Below are 15,953 nucleotides of genomic sequence, written 5' to 3' on the forward strand. Positions count from 1 at the left end.
CGAGCCCGAGAGATGACTCTGCTCAGAACCTGCATGCCGTCATCTCAGTTGGCGCCTGCTTTCTACCCGCCAGGCTACCAGCCACCCAGAATTTGGCCTTGCAACGCCTTGTTTAGCCCCTATGGGCGAATTAGACGTCGGCGGCAGCGCGTACAACTCCGACCTGCATGAAGGTGATAACGGACAACGTTCAAACTTCGGCCCTACCTTGTCGTATGATCCTACCGGCCCTGCTGTACTGGCAGTTGTGAACTATATGCGCCCCTTATGATCACGATCAACAATCAGTTCAATTGGCAAATTACGAAGACCGTTGTTTCTGCTGAGTTGTTCTGTATTCGGATATGGGACCCTGGTAGTAATCGATATTACACGTTCTATTGAAGTAAACAAAGAGATTGCCGCGTGCCTTTCCGGTGGCGTCAGTATCTGGGGTACAATATATCCAAAACGAGCTTCTTCAAAGACCGTTCTTACATGGTCCCAGGCATGGGAACATTGCCCTGCATCTGGCGCAAGTGTGCGACCTCTGGCCTGACCTGGTGACGGGACGTCGGAATTGGTCAATGTCCTAGTAGCTTACCTTCCCGCTGCCATCTAAGAAGATCTACCATCAAAGCTCCTCGTTCCGCTGCACGTGTCCGTAGGAGCGTTGCAAATGGCATCCTACGGCATGCGCGTTGTGGTACGCATCCCACATGCCGAATTAGTGGCTTGTACGCCGCTGCACTGACGAAATCCGCTGCGCGACTGGCGCGCGGATGAGCAGAACGGTGTTGGATCTACTAATACGAAATCTGGTATACTAAACAGCTAGAAATACGATGAACGCATCACTAAGCCGATCGCTATTCCACCAACAACCCTAAACCCTCGGTACTCCGCCGGTACCGAATAACTCCATCTTCACCCGTTCGCTAGGCACGCCATAGCTCTTCAGCTTTGCCTCAACGTCGAGCATGAATTGTGTGGGTCCACAACAGTAGTACTGTGTCTTGCCGTTGTCGGTATGCAGGTACTTCCTGTCAATCTTGTCCAGATTTACGCGACCTTTGATAGTGTAGTCACGGCCCTGGACTTCCCCTTCACCCGGAGTCGACGAGTAATACACTGCATGCACGTTCTCGTTTGCTGCAGCGCATTGGTCAAAGTGCGTCTTGAAGGCACGTGTCTTTGAATTGCGTGCGCCTTGGACCCAGGTTATCGGTCGATCTGATTTCTCCGCTGTCAGGGAGTTGAAGATGGAGGTCAAAGCAGTGAGTCCGACGCCTGCTGAGATTAGAACAACGGGTGCGTCTGCATCGACCTCCTTCGTGTCGAAGAAGAATTCTCCGAATGGATGCGACACCTTCACTACGTCTCCCTCGTCCTTCGTGTCGTGTAGCAGGTTGGATATATAACCTGCATGTGTCATGTGCTTTGGTTCCCCAATCTCAATGCCAGGCTCTTTCTTCACACTGATCCTCAAATACTTCTTTCCCGGCGCATCGCTCAAACTGTACTGTCTCGCCTGCCACACGCCACCTTCCAGCTCGTCCACGAAAACGTTGACCGAGATGTATTGTCCAGGTTTGAAGATCGGTAGTTTCAGATCTGCATCCACTGGCTCGAGGTAAAACGACGTAATCTCCTCACTCTCCTTCTCTTTCTTCGTGATAGTGAAGTCTTTCCAATCAGGCCAATACGACGTCTCTTGATACAACTGATCTTCCTTGCCAATCATGACATTCGCCAACTGCCAGTACGCCGCACCCCACGCTTCCAGAATCTCGGGCGTCGCTGCAACACCCAGCACCGTCTGCATTGTCTCAAGCAGATGCTTACCGACGACATCGTACTGGTCTGCTCGAACAAACAAGCTTGCATGTTTGTGACATATGAGCTCCACTGCTGGACTCAGCTTCCCCAGGTCATCGATGTTGGCGGCGTATGTGTATAGGGCTCCTGCGAGAGCTTGTGCTTGGTGGCCAGTCGCTTGGTGCGTGTTGTTGAAGACGTTTTTCAGTTCGGGGTGTGCGGAGAGTAGGTCGTGGTAGAACTTTGTTGTTATGGTGTTGCCATGTTCCGCAAGGACGGGGACTGTCGATTTGATGGTCTGCACTTGCGATGGGGTTAATGCGCCCATTTTTGCGGGTGTTCGATGGAGATTATCTGGGAGGTATGGAATATCGGGTGCGAACTTGAGTGTTGGTCGTTGTTGTGGTGTTGTGAATTTTCCTAAGAGTACAATAGATGGATTATGCCACAGAAATTGAAACAACGTAACTGTGTGATATCGACAAATGATATCCAAATCCCACGCGACTAAATATCTCTCCCATCCCCTCCCACATACGAACACGCCATTTCCCACTCCCTGCAACTCCCGCTGAGTTGTTGCATCTCCGCGGTGATGCATTTCCTTCAAGCAAGCAACCAGGATATATCGAACGATGATAATAGTCCGATGGGTCCACATCGCAAAAGCGTGACAGGATTTTCGCAGGCTCACAATAGCCTCGAAACGTCCGTCTAGTGAGTGCGATCGGATATTACGTATAGCACACGTGTGAGTGATGGATTTCGTCGTATCCAGGCGCCCGCGGCTTTTCCGCTGCACGGCTACAGGGATGACGCGCGCGTGAGGATGTTCAGGTACGAAGTGCGTCAACGCGCGAAAGCTACGATAGGACTAGACTCCGATATGCGACAACGTTTTCAATCGCATTTCTAGATTCGTGACGGGAATGTCGTAGTAGACCGCTGGAGTTAGTCATCCTGAGGTCGTTTCGCCGCAACTTTCTATATCGGGCATTGATGTTTTGCAAGTGCCCTGTCATGTCGACGCCCGCACCAGACTCTGCAAACCGATTTGAAGTTCTATAGCTATGCGTACAAGAATCTCACAATCGCGCCTCAAGTCTGATGATGCAGTCGCAGTGTTCGGTGACTAAAAGTCACACCATCACCATCCGATGGTTCTTCGCAGCTCGCTTCCGAAATGCCGACTTCTTCCGAAGGCAACGCTGCACCTAAATGCAGGCACGCTCTGAGGCAATCAGCCATTTCTGAAAGTCTGCTGATGGGTTGGTAATATCTTATGACGATGTCTGTATATTTGGCTCACGAATTGGGGTTTCTCCGCGGGAGAGCGCGTGCGGATGCCGCATCTTGGGCAGGCTCGAGGGTCAAAAGGCAGTGGTAACTCTGCAGACGCTGCAATCGATGGCTTTTGGCAAGTTGCCTGATTCGGACTACGCTAAGTAACGCACAACAGCATGTAACTCCTCGAAAACCAGGTCTGCATATGCTTGTCGCGCAATCATCAAGGAAATAATCGTCAACATTTCTGCTCTTTTCGTCAAGATTGCTACAATAGCTGGGGTATTGGTTGAGGACGCAAGGTGCGCACGGCAAGTAATCTGTCGTGTGAACGCGACGCGTCACGGTCGCGCGACAGCACCTGGGCATTCCCAGCAGCTCCCCCGTGCACTCGCCGTCGCGACGTGTCATATGATAGATATCATAGGCATTTTACCGTAACATATATTCTTATTGATCAATTAGAATATTGGGACGCGTTGCGACAATCGAATCGCATAGCCCGAGCACACATGACGGGGACCTTCGCGTTTTTGGAATCGTACAAACAATCTCAATGGTTTCCTGAGGGTTCCAGGCACAGCTCGCTCATAATGGGATACTCCAAAGTCTTCGAGACAGGAAAGCGTTCGGCGACATCGAAATGCGATCTCGGGTTTTTGGTATTTTGAATCCGGGACAAAGCCCTCCAGAAAAATGCAAGTGCAGCAGCGACGCCACTTCATGAATAACCTCGTTGGTCGTTTTACGTGTCTAGACTACGATCGCGCAACGCAGTTATGATCGACTGAGTTTATGGATTCACAGACGCCAATGCCATATATTTCTTCATCAGAGATTTCAGGAGAGGTAGATCGCGAACAGCAGATCGAGAAAGAGATGGCAAGTCGTATCGGTGTGCTCAGTTCATGCCAGCTGTGTGAAGGCTTCTGGGAAGGACAGTCGCGAACAATGACTTTTATTTTTGGGAGAGCAGAACGCGGAAGATCGAACAGGTCGTATGGGCTTACTCAGACCATCCCATTCTTCGACTGACTTTTGAGGAGGAAGAACACAAACACATGCCATTTTGCTTGTCCACATTTTGGAAAAGAAGACCGCGAGAGATGTAAATATATGTCATTGTTCCAGTGTTCATTCCACTGTCCTTTACGTGATTTTGGAAAGGGAAACGCAAACACATTGCTTGTCATGGTACGCTTTTTGGAAGAGAAGACAGCCATTCGGCTGTGTACATCATGTTTGAATTTCGAGGGTCAAGACATGGTGATTTGAAGAGAAGAAGAGACAGATCAACGAGGGGTTTATATACACATCTGCCCGCGCTGACACGTGATCTCACGCGGTCTCCCAGTTTCGCAGACACAGCGGTACCGCCACACTTCATCCTCTGCCCTTTCCCTGCAGCTATAGGGAAAACCCAAACACCCTAGAGCCTACATCGACGTTAGGTCACCTACTTTGCATGTCTTTGTGTTGCTGTAGTCTGCAGACCTGTTTAGATTTTTCCTTGTAGAAGGTGATCGTAAGGATCAGTGCGTCGATCAGTGCACATCACATGCAGTCTCCGCACCGACCCGGATGTCTATATAAACTCCGTTCCCTCTCTCTTCCCTCTTCCTTCAACAACGTTATCTCTACGCTTTCTTCAAAACAACGAATGCGCGCTCCATGAGAACTGACCAAAAACTTCCAACCTCATACTATGTGCGAAAGATTTAAAAAGCATTACGCGAAATTCGATGTGTGCGAGTCTTCCTCGTCTTCTTCCTCTACTTCAATTGCCAAAAATGCGCCTTCGACTTGGCTATGATCAATTCCACCGTCTTTTCCAGAAACTTCAGGAGCATGATGTCATGTCTGCAAACCAAAAGAACCATAACCATAGTTTTCATGTGTGCGGAAAACCAAAACTGCTCTTTCCCTCAACCTATGTGTGCGAGACTTCCGGTTCTCCTCCCTGGGGTTAATCACCAAAACAGTATGGACGTGTCTCGAATGTTCGACACCACCGCCCTTTTCAAATAAAGCATGGAAGGACCATATGTCTGAAAAGCAGAAACTGAGAAATCAACACCATTGCTTTCATGTGCGGAGCACCAAAATCACCGAAAAAACCCAGTGATACTGTACACATGTGCGAGCCCCCTTCCTGCACTTCAACTACCAAAACGAATGTGATAAGTGTCCATGTTTCTGTCCTCTTCCGGGATCCAAATTATTTGTCATGATATCACTGTACAGAGCACATGTTTCTGAAATCGCAACAACGCCCGCGCATGCGCGTTTCAAAATGCCAGCAATCCCCCCATGAGAAGAAGCCTGAGAGAGCTGGGTAGCATGGTGGGACATACGAAATGATAACGATGAAGAAGTTATGGGATTGAGTGCGAGATGTATGTGCATGATGCCGGCGTTGGCGAGAGACAGGATATCATAGGAACGCTTGCCATGTCTTTTGAAACACCGAGAGCAGAGAGAGCATCATCGAAGACTTGATCGCACATTTTGGTAAAAAGAGGGAAGAAAGGTAAGTTGAGTGAGAAAGACTAAAGATACGAGGGGTATTTATACTCCCCAGGTACCAGTCACGTGCTGAGCCTCCAGAATGTGTCAAATCGATCCTCCATGTTCCTATGAAGAATCAACGAAAGACAATGCAATGTGCGACATGTAAATTCTGGGCAGCGCATTGGAGGTCATAGAGTATGCATGACCGACATTCACACAGCATTTCGTTCCCTCAACTCTCAAAAACCATAAAACGAATTTTCACGGGCATCAATCAAAACCCATATACTGTTGTACAAAGCTCATATCCTAATCATCCCACCTTTTCCATTCCATTCCCTACCACATCCGACCCAAGCAAACTTCTAGCGGTAGTCATTAGAGTTATAGTTTTGCCTATTACCCTGGTATCCGCCACCGCCTCCACCACCACCACGATGTCCACCGCGTCCACCTCTTCCACCGCGACCACCCCTATCATCTCTCGGCGGGCGGTCATTGTAAGGGTTGTTTCCTTGGTATCCACCACCGCCGCCACCTCCACCTCCACTACGACCCAAAATCTCATCCGCGGGGCGGTAGAACCGCTCGTCTCTCAACGAGCTGTTGTTGGGTGCGTGGTGTGGCGGCGGAGCGCCATGTTGCTGACCTCCGCCGTTCATCCAAGCTGGACGCTGCGTGACTGGTGGTGGAATGGGAGGCGCGCCGTACGGGGGCGCACCGCCTTGCCAGCCACCTACACCGGGGGGAGGTACCCATCCGGGAGGTGGGGGAGGGAAGTTGCCTGGGAAGGGAGGCGCGAAGTTGCCGCCGGGAAACGGAGGAGCAAAGTTCTGCGGGGGTGGAGGACCGCCGTAGCCACCTTGGTTGCCTCCGTATCCGCCGCGGTTGTTGTCCCAGCCACCGCCTCCACGACCGTTTTGGTACCCGCCTCGTCCACCGCCGTTGTTGTAGTTGTCGTTTCCGCGACGGTCGTTGTTGTAGCCGCCGCCTCGATCGTTGTTGTAGTTTCCACGGTAACCTCCACCTCCTCGACCACGGCCGCCGCGGAAGCCACCGCGTTCGTTGGAGCGACGCACTGATTCGGCTTCACCCGGGCTGAGGGCTGGTTTGGGCATGATGACGCCTTCGAGGAGGGCGGACTTGTGGGCGCGGGTGTTGCTCACGCTGGGCATTTCGTAGTATACTCTGTATGACTGTTAGTACTGCCTGGATGTAAAGTTGATAGAATTTCGAACATACCTCATTGACCGATCTTGAGTAATCTCAAACTCCGTAATACCATCTGCATCGAAAGGCGGCACGAGCTGACTGTCCATAACGAAAAGATCGTGTGGCTCAATTTCTCCATGGAGCGCGCGGCTCTTGGCGGGATCGATCTTGTACTTCTGCTCTCCCTTGCGATACAGGGCCTTCTCAACATCGTCGAATAGGCCGCTTTCTTGGGAGAACATGAGTGTCTCTTTACCGAACTCGTTGCGCTTCCTCTCGTCGTCAGAGAGCTCAGGGTACTTAGTTGCCATGGCATCTAGCAGTCGCTTCGAATCGATGAAGGGCAAGATGGCGACACCTTGCCAGGCGAACTTCTTTCCGTTCAGATCGATAGGGAAGTCTGGAGGGTAGAAGTCGACGATTGAACTCTGAGGATCTTCCATGAGTACACGGAAGGGCTCGGGGATGGCGTGGTTTGATGCGGCGGGCAAGACACCCATAAGTTGCTCGTACGGGTGGAACGGTGTGCCCTTCTCGAAAAGCTTACGAGGATCCATGTCTTCGAGACCGACAAAGTCTGCAGCGAAGGGAGCGTAGTGGTGAGGGAAATACCATGTCCACGACGGGCAACCTTGCATATAGTAGGCCAACACCCAGCAGAGACCCTCCGCATACTGACGCGCAACCTTGTTACGGAAGGCGATGTCGTTGGGGTCAACGCCAAACTTCTGCTCGTAGTAACGCTCCTCGTAGCCTTCTTCCCAAAGCATGATGGTGTCTTCTACAGTGCCGTCGTCGCTCTTCTTCGGCTCGGCAGCCTGTGCGGGTGGGTCGGGGATGACGGGCGTGTTGCGACCGGGTGTGCCGTTGTCGGCGTCCTCAACCTCATCTGCCTTGCGCTTTCCAAGGTGGACGGTTTCGGTTTCAGCAGCGGTTTCCGACACAGGCTCAGAAGCTGGGGTCGGTTCAGGCTCAGGCGCAGCGGTGCCATCGGCCTTGGCCTTCATGAGCTCCTTGAGTCGAGCAGCAGCGCTCTTGTTGGATTGGGCATCACGGGTGTGCATGATGTCCTTGTGCACATTGCGCACTTCCTTGGACTGTGCATCCTTGGGATCGAAGAATACAATACCCGCGCTGGTATACGTGTCGGTACTCTCCTTCGCACGCTTGAAGCCAGGTGGGCCGCTTGCTTCAGTCCGTTGGCGCTTGTTGCCGTTCTGCTGTGCCTCGCGCCTAGCCCTGTTTGCAGCCTGGCGATCTGAGACTTCCTTTCGCTTCTTGAAGATGCCAGCCTCTCGAGTCGCTAGGGCGGAGAGAATCTGCTGCACACGACGCATGTCTGGGAAACCATCTTTGGTCACGTAGTCATCCATTTCAGCAGCGAGATCTCGCCAGATGCTGATGAGCAAGTCGATACCCTGATCTCTGATCTCAAGACTAGGCAAATGTGGCAAGAAATCGTTACCGACAAAGAAACACATAAAGACCCAGTCATCGAGGGAGCGTTCTAGATCGTATTTGAACTTGCGCTTTGGCGTCTCCATTTCGACTGCCAGGTATTCGCGCAGAATGTTGGTATGCAGCCAGATGAAGGGCTTGAGTTGGTGCTCAGAGGTGGCCCACTCTTCGGCAGCTTCTTCTTCGGTGAGCTTCTTGCCGTCGTCGGGGAATTCACAGTTGTTGCGGATATGTCCCTTACGGCCACAGCGCGTGCAGACCTTGTCCTTACCCGAGTCGTAGAAGACATCTTCTCTGAGAACACGGAAATAAGGCTCATGGGTGGCAAGACTCAACATGATCAAATCGGCGTCCAAGCCGTAGATAACGTGCGAGGTGTTGGGGTCATGAGTAGGCATAGAACGCTGCGAGCGGATAAAGTTCATGATCTTGTGTTCACCCTCACCAGGCACAGACGCATCAGAGATGATGACTTTCATGTCCTTCCACGAGGGGTCGGTTGTGAACTTGTAGGCACACCAGTATTGAAGACTCTCGGCAAGGAGATGCATGAAGGGTGTACCGGGGGTGATTGCATTGGAGTCCCAGGTCTTTTCGATGACCTCTTCGAGACTGGAGATGTCCTCGCCACGACTAGCTTTTTGCGAGTTGAGCATTTTCTGGAATTCAGCGCGCTCGTCGTCCTTTTCCTTTGCCTCTTTGGCGGCGCGGAAACGACGCGAACGCTGCTGGTTCATCTTGGCACGAGGCGCAACACCATCGACTGCCATGTAGAGAAGCTTACGAGGACGGACCATGCCGACACAGCGATCAGTGTATTCAAAGATGGCCATCATCATGTCGGCCTCGGTCTTGGGCGCAGGCTTATCTTCGGGATGCGAGCAAGGATGCACGATGCCGTTCATGTCGAGGTAGAGGTTGTCGAACTCTTCGCCGTTGGGATTGGGGCCGGTGCGGTCTACGGGAATGACGTTGTCGCCGACCTTCTTGGGCAACTCCTCCTGCACAGTTGAGACGATCTTGGGGTATTTCTGGCTAAGCCAGCGGAACATGGCTGGGACACCCATGATGGCGGTAGGCGCTCGGTGGCGCGCGGTGTGAGGGTGAAGGGTGGTGGAGGGCGCCTATAGTGAGACTGTAGCTGAAGGGTAGTAGTGCGAGTGCGATTGCGATGAGTGCGCGAGCGCGTGTACTAGTAGTCTGGAGTGTGTGGTAGTGCTGCGACGATGCGCGGTGGAAAGAAAAAGACTGCCTGATGGCGATGAAAGCCCTTTCCTCCTCTTGAAGTGCCGGATACGATATCCAGTGCGGCGATATGAGTGCTAGTGCCGCAATCTCCGTCGGCGCGCGATCACCGAGTATGCGCACGATGGTGGATGGGAGGTGGTGATGGAGAGAGAGGGAGAGGGAGCGGCGATGGAAGACGCGCTCTTTCCTTGGTATCGCGGCCGGGACCCTGAAGGTCGCGGTTCTGCCGACTCGCCGATGTGGCAGGGATGTGGAGGAGCCGCGAGCCCGTGCGTCAAATTATACGTGGAGCTCCACACCACGAGGCCCGCGATGCAACTGGACGACGACGTTGCTTATGGGATAGTTATACGTATGACTGAACACTCGTCGCCTATTCTACCATGAAGCCATAGCCCCGTCAATCCCCCAAGATGATGCGCGTTCTCGAGGCCAATGCGCCTCCCAAGCAGACTGCGACCGACACCATCAGCACTCTTAGTGGGAGGCTGACGAGCGCGAGCCTCCTCGAAGACCGTCGCGCTGCCATCCTCGGCCTCCGGAGCTTCGCCAAACAATATCCCGCCTCGGTCGCTTCGGGCGCGCTCAAAGGGCTCATCGCCTCGCTGACTAAAGATGGCGACGACGTCGACACGCTCAAGGTGGTGCTCGAGACGCTGCTCATGCTCTTCCACCCCGACGAGACCAGTCACGAGGCTTCGGAGGAGTTGGAGTTGCTGCTGGCCGACCAGTTCTCCCAAGTAGGTCCTGTCCTGCTACACATCTACTAGTGCTGAGCTTATGATAGCGGCAAGACAACATCACTCTCCTGCTTGATCTCCTAGACAAGCCCGACTTCTACTCCCGCCTTTACTCGCTGCAACTGATACGCGCCATCTCCCTCGCCCGCCCCCAACGAACCCAGGAATGTGTCCTTACAGCCCCCGGCGGCATCGAGCGGCTGGTAGCCACCTTGGACGACCCCCGCGATGCCATCCGTAACGAAACCCTCGTCGTCCTTACCGACCTGTCCCGAACCTCTGCCGAACTCCAGAAGCTCTTCGTCTTCGAGGATGCCTTTACCAAGGTCTTCAACATGATACATGCCGATGGCGGCCTCACACAAGGCGGGGTTGTAGTTCAAGATTGCTTGAGTCTGCTGGCTATCCTCATACGCTTCAACGTGTCCAATCAGACCAACATAAGAGAGATGGGCCATGTAGCGAGGTTTGCTGCGCTGCTACCCGGCGGCAACAAGCCGAAGAAGTCACGCGCAAGTGCTGAAGAAGAGGACGAATGGGTCAGTCCGCAGAGCGACAAGAATATCTGGGGACTGCTCGCCATAATGCGCATGTTCCTCGTCAAGGGTAGCCCGGGCACACTGCAGAACCAGAACGTCTTCCAGCAGCATGGCCTCGTCCGACAACTCTTGAACATCGCTTTCGACTCCGCTACCGCCATGCCCATCAAGATCGAGGCTCTCAACACGTGCGCGGATCTGATCAGAGGCAACGCTCGGCTCCAAGAAGGATTCGCTCAAGAGCAGGTCAGGCCCATTGTTGAGCCTCCTACGAATGGCGTCACTTCTCCCAACGGCATACCTTCCGTATACGTTATTGAAGCGCTTCTGAACCTGGTCCTTTTTCCGGCGCCCAACGACCTGTTCGACCTGCGCAATGCAGGATGCGAGTGCATCAAGGCCTACTTCTATAACCACAGACAAATACAGGAACACTTCCTTAACCGAGCCATCGGTGGTCACGAAGGCGGCGACGAAACAGCCAATGCTCTTACAATCCTCATGGCCGGGCCACAAGTTCCCCCAACTGGCGACCCATACAGAATCTGGTTTGCCTCAAATCTAATCTATCACCTCATCTTCGATGACTATCAAGCGAAAGACACTCTTATGGGGGTCAAGGAAGGAGATGCAGAGAGTGGTGAAGAGGTCGTCACGTGCATACAAACGCTTACGGCGAATCTCATCGCAAGCCTGCAACTCGGGGAAGATGAGCGCATATCGGTAGCCTATCTAATGCTATTGCTAGGCTGGCTATTTGAGGATGCCGCTGCGGTAGATGATTTCTTGGGAGAAGCCAGCAGCCTGCAAAGTCTAGTACAAGCCGTCCTGACCCCTGGAGAAGACCGCGTCATAGTTCGCGGCCTTTGTGCAGCACTATTGGGAGTCGTATACGAATTCTCAACAAGGGACTCACCTGTGCCACGACGTGAACTACAACCAGTTCTCATGACGAAGCTCGGGCGTGACAAATACCTGGACGCCATCACCGGATTGCGACGTCATCCGCTCGTACGAGACTTTGAGGTCTTGCCCCGGACTGCCGGCGGAGGTGGTGGTTTGCCAGACATCTTTTTCGACGAAGCCTTTGTAGACTTCTTGAAGGATAACTTTAGCCGACTATCTCGGGCCATTGATCGCAACCCAAACATTGAACAGCACCAGTCGCACGACGGCGTTGATCGAGATGTAGTTGATGCGCTTCGTGGCGAGAGTAACGAGAAGGAGCAAACCATCCAAGAGCTCAAAGCACAACTAATGACTTTGGAGCAGAAGATAGACCAGGAGCAGGCGGAGCATCGCAAGACCCAGCAGTCGGCAGAAGAGCAGCGCAGCACCCTGAAGCGCATTAACGACAAATTGCACGACGATCTCGACAAGGAGGTTGCGAAGAAGGATCGTGAGCACCGACAATCTATGCTGGAGATGGAGAACAAGTACAATCTTCAAATCGTTGCGCTAAATAATAAGGTGCAGCAAGCGAGCAAGGACGCCAACCTTGCCATCGCAAAGGTTAGACAAGAGTACGACGAGCAGCTCCAGAACGCACATAGAACACGCACTGAGCTGGAGCGTCGACTGGGCGCCTCAGAGAAGGCCCGCCAAGAAGCCATTGAAAACATCCGTAACCTCGAACATACACTCATACAAACCCGCACCGAAGTCGCCACCATCACCGAAACCCTACGCAACGCACAAACGCACGTCCAAAACAGCGAAGCACAGCTCCAGCTCCTCACAGAGGAGAAAGAGACACAACTCAGAGAGCTGGAAGAAGAGAAAGAGACTCAACTCAAGCAGCTCAAAGAAGAGATGGAGAAGTCCAAATCCACCCTCGAAGCCCAACTCAAGCAATCGACATCCGAGAAGACAGCTCTTCAATCCACCATCGATAAGCTCAAGGCTGAAAACCAAGATCTTAAGACAAAAGCCCAAGATTCGTCTTGGAAGGTCAAAGAAGCGGAGGAGAAATTGCGCAAAGCTGAAGCCGCTGCAAAGTCAAACTCCCAGAAGGGCAAGGCTGGAGGTGCAAGTGAAAAGGAACTCAAGGAACTCAAAGAGAAGCTGCGTAAAGCGGAGGAAGCAGAGAAGGAGAAGGCGACTGAGTTGGAGGATCTCATTATGGTGCTGGCTGATCTTGAGGAGAAGAGGACGAAAGACAAGGTGAGTCATTCTCGTTTCTCCGATATGCTGGTAGCAGAAGGGACTAACGGTAGCAGGAACGACTCAAGGCTCTTGGGGAAGAAGTCTCGGATGCGGAAGATGAGGATGAGGATGAGGATGACGATGACGACGACGATGGAGAGGATAGCGATGAGGAAGAAGAAGATGATGATGATGAAGACGACGAAGAGGAGAAGAAGAAGTAAATTGGATCGAACAAATACGAATCGATCGATTTTATCGAGAATCCATCCTGTGGTTCACGAGTGTTGATTATATCTAAAATCCCGCCCAGCACTAACGTTCCCCATGAAGACCGGGCCGCCTCCAGATAAAACAGCACCAGTCCGACTGCTCCCGATCTCTTGTGTACCTTCAACCCGCTGTGCCCGTTGCGGAGCTTGTACCGAGTTTTCCAACTCAGACACACTCTGTGCTGTGTTGGCCACTTGCTCTACCCCATCCTCCCGCCCCCCAAGCGTTCGTTCATCTTCGTCAGTCTTCCCTAATACCGTCGCCGTACCCTCAAATTCTCGTTTCTTGATCGCTTCAACCCATACCCACAATTGCCCACGTACTCTCACATACCCTGGATCCGTCGCCCCGCTGAACTTGGTCATATCAGAGTGGTTTTGATGGATACTATCATTGGGGTATTCGGGTAAGATAGCTGATTGTCTAGGCACGATATCTCCTATACCTGCATAACTCAACTCTTCGTAGAAACAGAATATTTCGATCCATTTCCCTTCGTTGCGACGGCGGTCTTCGAGCATGGTGTAAACTCTTGTTGGAGGGCTGATAGCATTTCGGAGCTAGAAATGGGGGTGTGGAGTTAGTGTTTGTTCTGCGGACAGTTTGTATAGGGATGTTACCGACGTGGGTTCCAGCACAGCGACGATTTCTCGATTGGTTTTGAGGACGAGAGAGGAGAGGCGGGTTAGGGGGGCTGCCCAGTCTGCTTTGCGGGAGCCTAGGTGGGGGGTTCCCATGAAGGCGATGCCGAAGGTGGAGGTTAGGAGCGTTTTCACGTGCAGCTGGGATGTGCCGCGCGAGATGAGGAGGGCTTGTTCGACGACTAGGCCGCCGAGGGAGTGGGCTATGAAGATTACTGGGCGGTTGCTCTATTTCCAGTTAGTAAAGAAGGCAGTCTTAGACGTGCTATTCGCGTACTGCATTCGTTTCTGCTCTTCGCAAAGAGAGATCTTGAGCGAGAGATTTTCCATGGTCGCGTACGGTGTTTCCGCCGGCGATGGTGAGGAGCTTGACAACATCCGCGTCGTATCCAAAGGTGAAGATGCGCACGTTTTTGAGATCATTCGCAAGTAGATCTTTGGGCCAGAAGATGGAATTGTTGTACGTCCATGTGGTTTCACGGTTGCCAGTGAGGCCGTGAACGAATACAATACTGTGGTATGTGTTAGGTGTAATCTGGTAGTGAGGCTGAGTGCCTACTCTACGGTATCAGTCGGTCCTTCCGCTACTGTTCTGAGACCGTAAGCGCCTGCCGTCGAGAACAATTCCTCTGGTGGCTCCTCGGTTTGCTTGCCGCTTTCTGGACTCTTCTTCTTTCTTGCGCTCGTCTTCAAACGGCGGAACATACCCATTGCTGGTATTCACACAGCTTTTGAAGCTATGCGCGATAGCCTCTGACGAATGTGTCAAGCAGGTAGACATCGGGCTTTCATCTGCCGTGTCTCAGCCGCAGCTGCAGCTGAGCTGACCAAGCCAGCTGCAAGGTGTGCGATACGCAGTCAGCCTGACCCCACCTTGTGAGAACACCCAGAAGAACACCTCCATCCCAAATGTTGCCAAAACCGATTCATGGATTGCATGTCGCCGCCAGCCTCTAAATAATTTTCCGGATGGTTGCAAGACCGCAGCCAAGCTCTTTGCGCACGAACGGACCCGCCGGACCGAACCGTGGATAGCGGGGGTGGCGCCGTCTTCCAAGGCGACATTACGGCAGGCAGAGACATCACTATCAACCAGATCACCGAAATACGCCAAGTTACTGAGCGATTGAGCAGTCGTTGTAGTGGAGCAGACAATAAGCTTCGGGCTGATCTACAGGACCTAAGCGGGGCCGCGGAATTCACCAATAACTTTGCGAGAGAACTGAATGCCAGCGTGTACGCCAGCGACCCGTTTCTCGAAAGGGTTTCTCGAGAATGCGCTTCAATACTGGGCGAGCTCAAACAGCTGGAACAATCTTTAGGGCAAGACGACAATGGAACAAACGTGTCTACCGCTTCGCTCAGTGAGACTGTAGGAGAGATAAGGTCAAGGCTCATGAGTCTGCAAACGCATCTCAACAACGTCAGCAGCCGCAAGATCGCGAAAGACTACGAGGCCATCAAGGAGGCGATTACTGAGCTCATGAAAGACCATCAAAGTTCAGATGACGTCTCTTCCATCCGCAGCTTCTTTACAGCCCCAGAGATTCCATATGTCGAACAACAGATCTGGCAAGAGATTGTAAAGACTCTGCAGGCACGCTTCTCCACAGATTATGTGCGAGAAAACGACGCATTAATTAAGTCTACGTTGGAGGATATCGTCTTTGACAACACTGCTCCTTGGATCGTAGAAGAACCTGAGCCTAGAGTGTCAACTTCTAAACTTACGACTCCGACACTCAGGCTGTCTGAAACTTACAACATTGCAATCACTGAGACTGAGGGAGAGGGCAGACTCAAGGATGGTGCATCGTTACGTTCAAGGTCCAGCGAGGAACCCTTCACTGAGACCGAGAGAGACCAAGAACGTGATGGTGGCGCATCGTCGCGTTCATTCTTCAGCAGCGAAACACCTTCCACTAAGATCAAGAGGCAAAACCCAAGAATGCCGCAGCGTTCCTTACATATTACCCAGAGAGACATTGTATGGTCCAATAAACCGCCGAACCCAGCATTCGAAGACAAATCCGGGGCCAAATGGTCAAAATCAGTGGAGGGCGGAACTGGGGAATGTCTACTCACCCTCGGTCTGTACGCCCGCT

The 15,953-nt window shown here is 52.5% G+C and overlaps 3 protein-coding genes across 3 annotated transcripts; 1 reads left to right on the forward strand and 2 right to left on the reverse strand.

Moving 5' to 3' along the window:
* Positions 1-865: 865 nt before the first annotated feature.
* J4E90_008288 (uncharacterized protein) lies at positions 866-2,125 on the reverse strand (the record flags this gene model as incomplete). Its single annotated transcript, XM_051437817.1, has 1 exon — positions 866-2,125. One exon carries the CDS (start codon positions 2,123-2,125, stop codon positions 866-868), a length of 1,260 nt encoding a protein of 419 aa, XP_051288628.1.
* Positions 2,126-5,957: 3,832 nt separating this feature from the next.
* J4E90_008289 (uncharacterized protein) lies at positions 5,958-9,329 on the reverse strand (the record flags this gene model as incomplete). The annotated part of the gene is made up of 2 exons (XM_051437818.1): positions 5,958-6,780; positions 6,835-9,329. The coding sequence occupies 2 exons, from the start codon at positions 9,327-9,329 to the stop codon at positions 5,958-5,960; spliced, it is 3,318 nt and encodes a 1,105-aa protein (XP_051288629.1).
* A 594-nt stretch (positions 9,330-9,923) lies between these two features.
* J4E90_008290 (uncharacterized protein) lies at positions 9,924-13,158 on the forward strand (the record flags this gene model as incomplete). Its single annotated transcript, XM_051437819.1, has 3 exons — positions 9,924-10,250; positions 10,298-12,952; positions 13,009-13,158. The coding sequence occupies 3 exons, from the start codon at positions 9,924-9,926 to the stop codon at positions 13,156-13,158; spliced, it is 3,132 nt and encodes a 1,043-aa protein (XP_051288630.1).
* Positions 13,159-15,953: the final 2,795 nt, after the last annotated feature.

The sequence above is a fragment of the Alternaria incomplexa genome, assembly GCF_024043165.1.
Source record: "Alternaria incomplexa strain BMP 0042 chromosome Unknown scaffold_12, whole genome shotgun sequence".
Classification (NCBI taxonomy): domain Eukaryota; kingdom Fungi; phylum Ascomycota; class Dothideomycetes; order Pleosporales; family Pleosporaceae; genus Alternaria; species Alternaria incomplexa.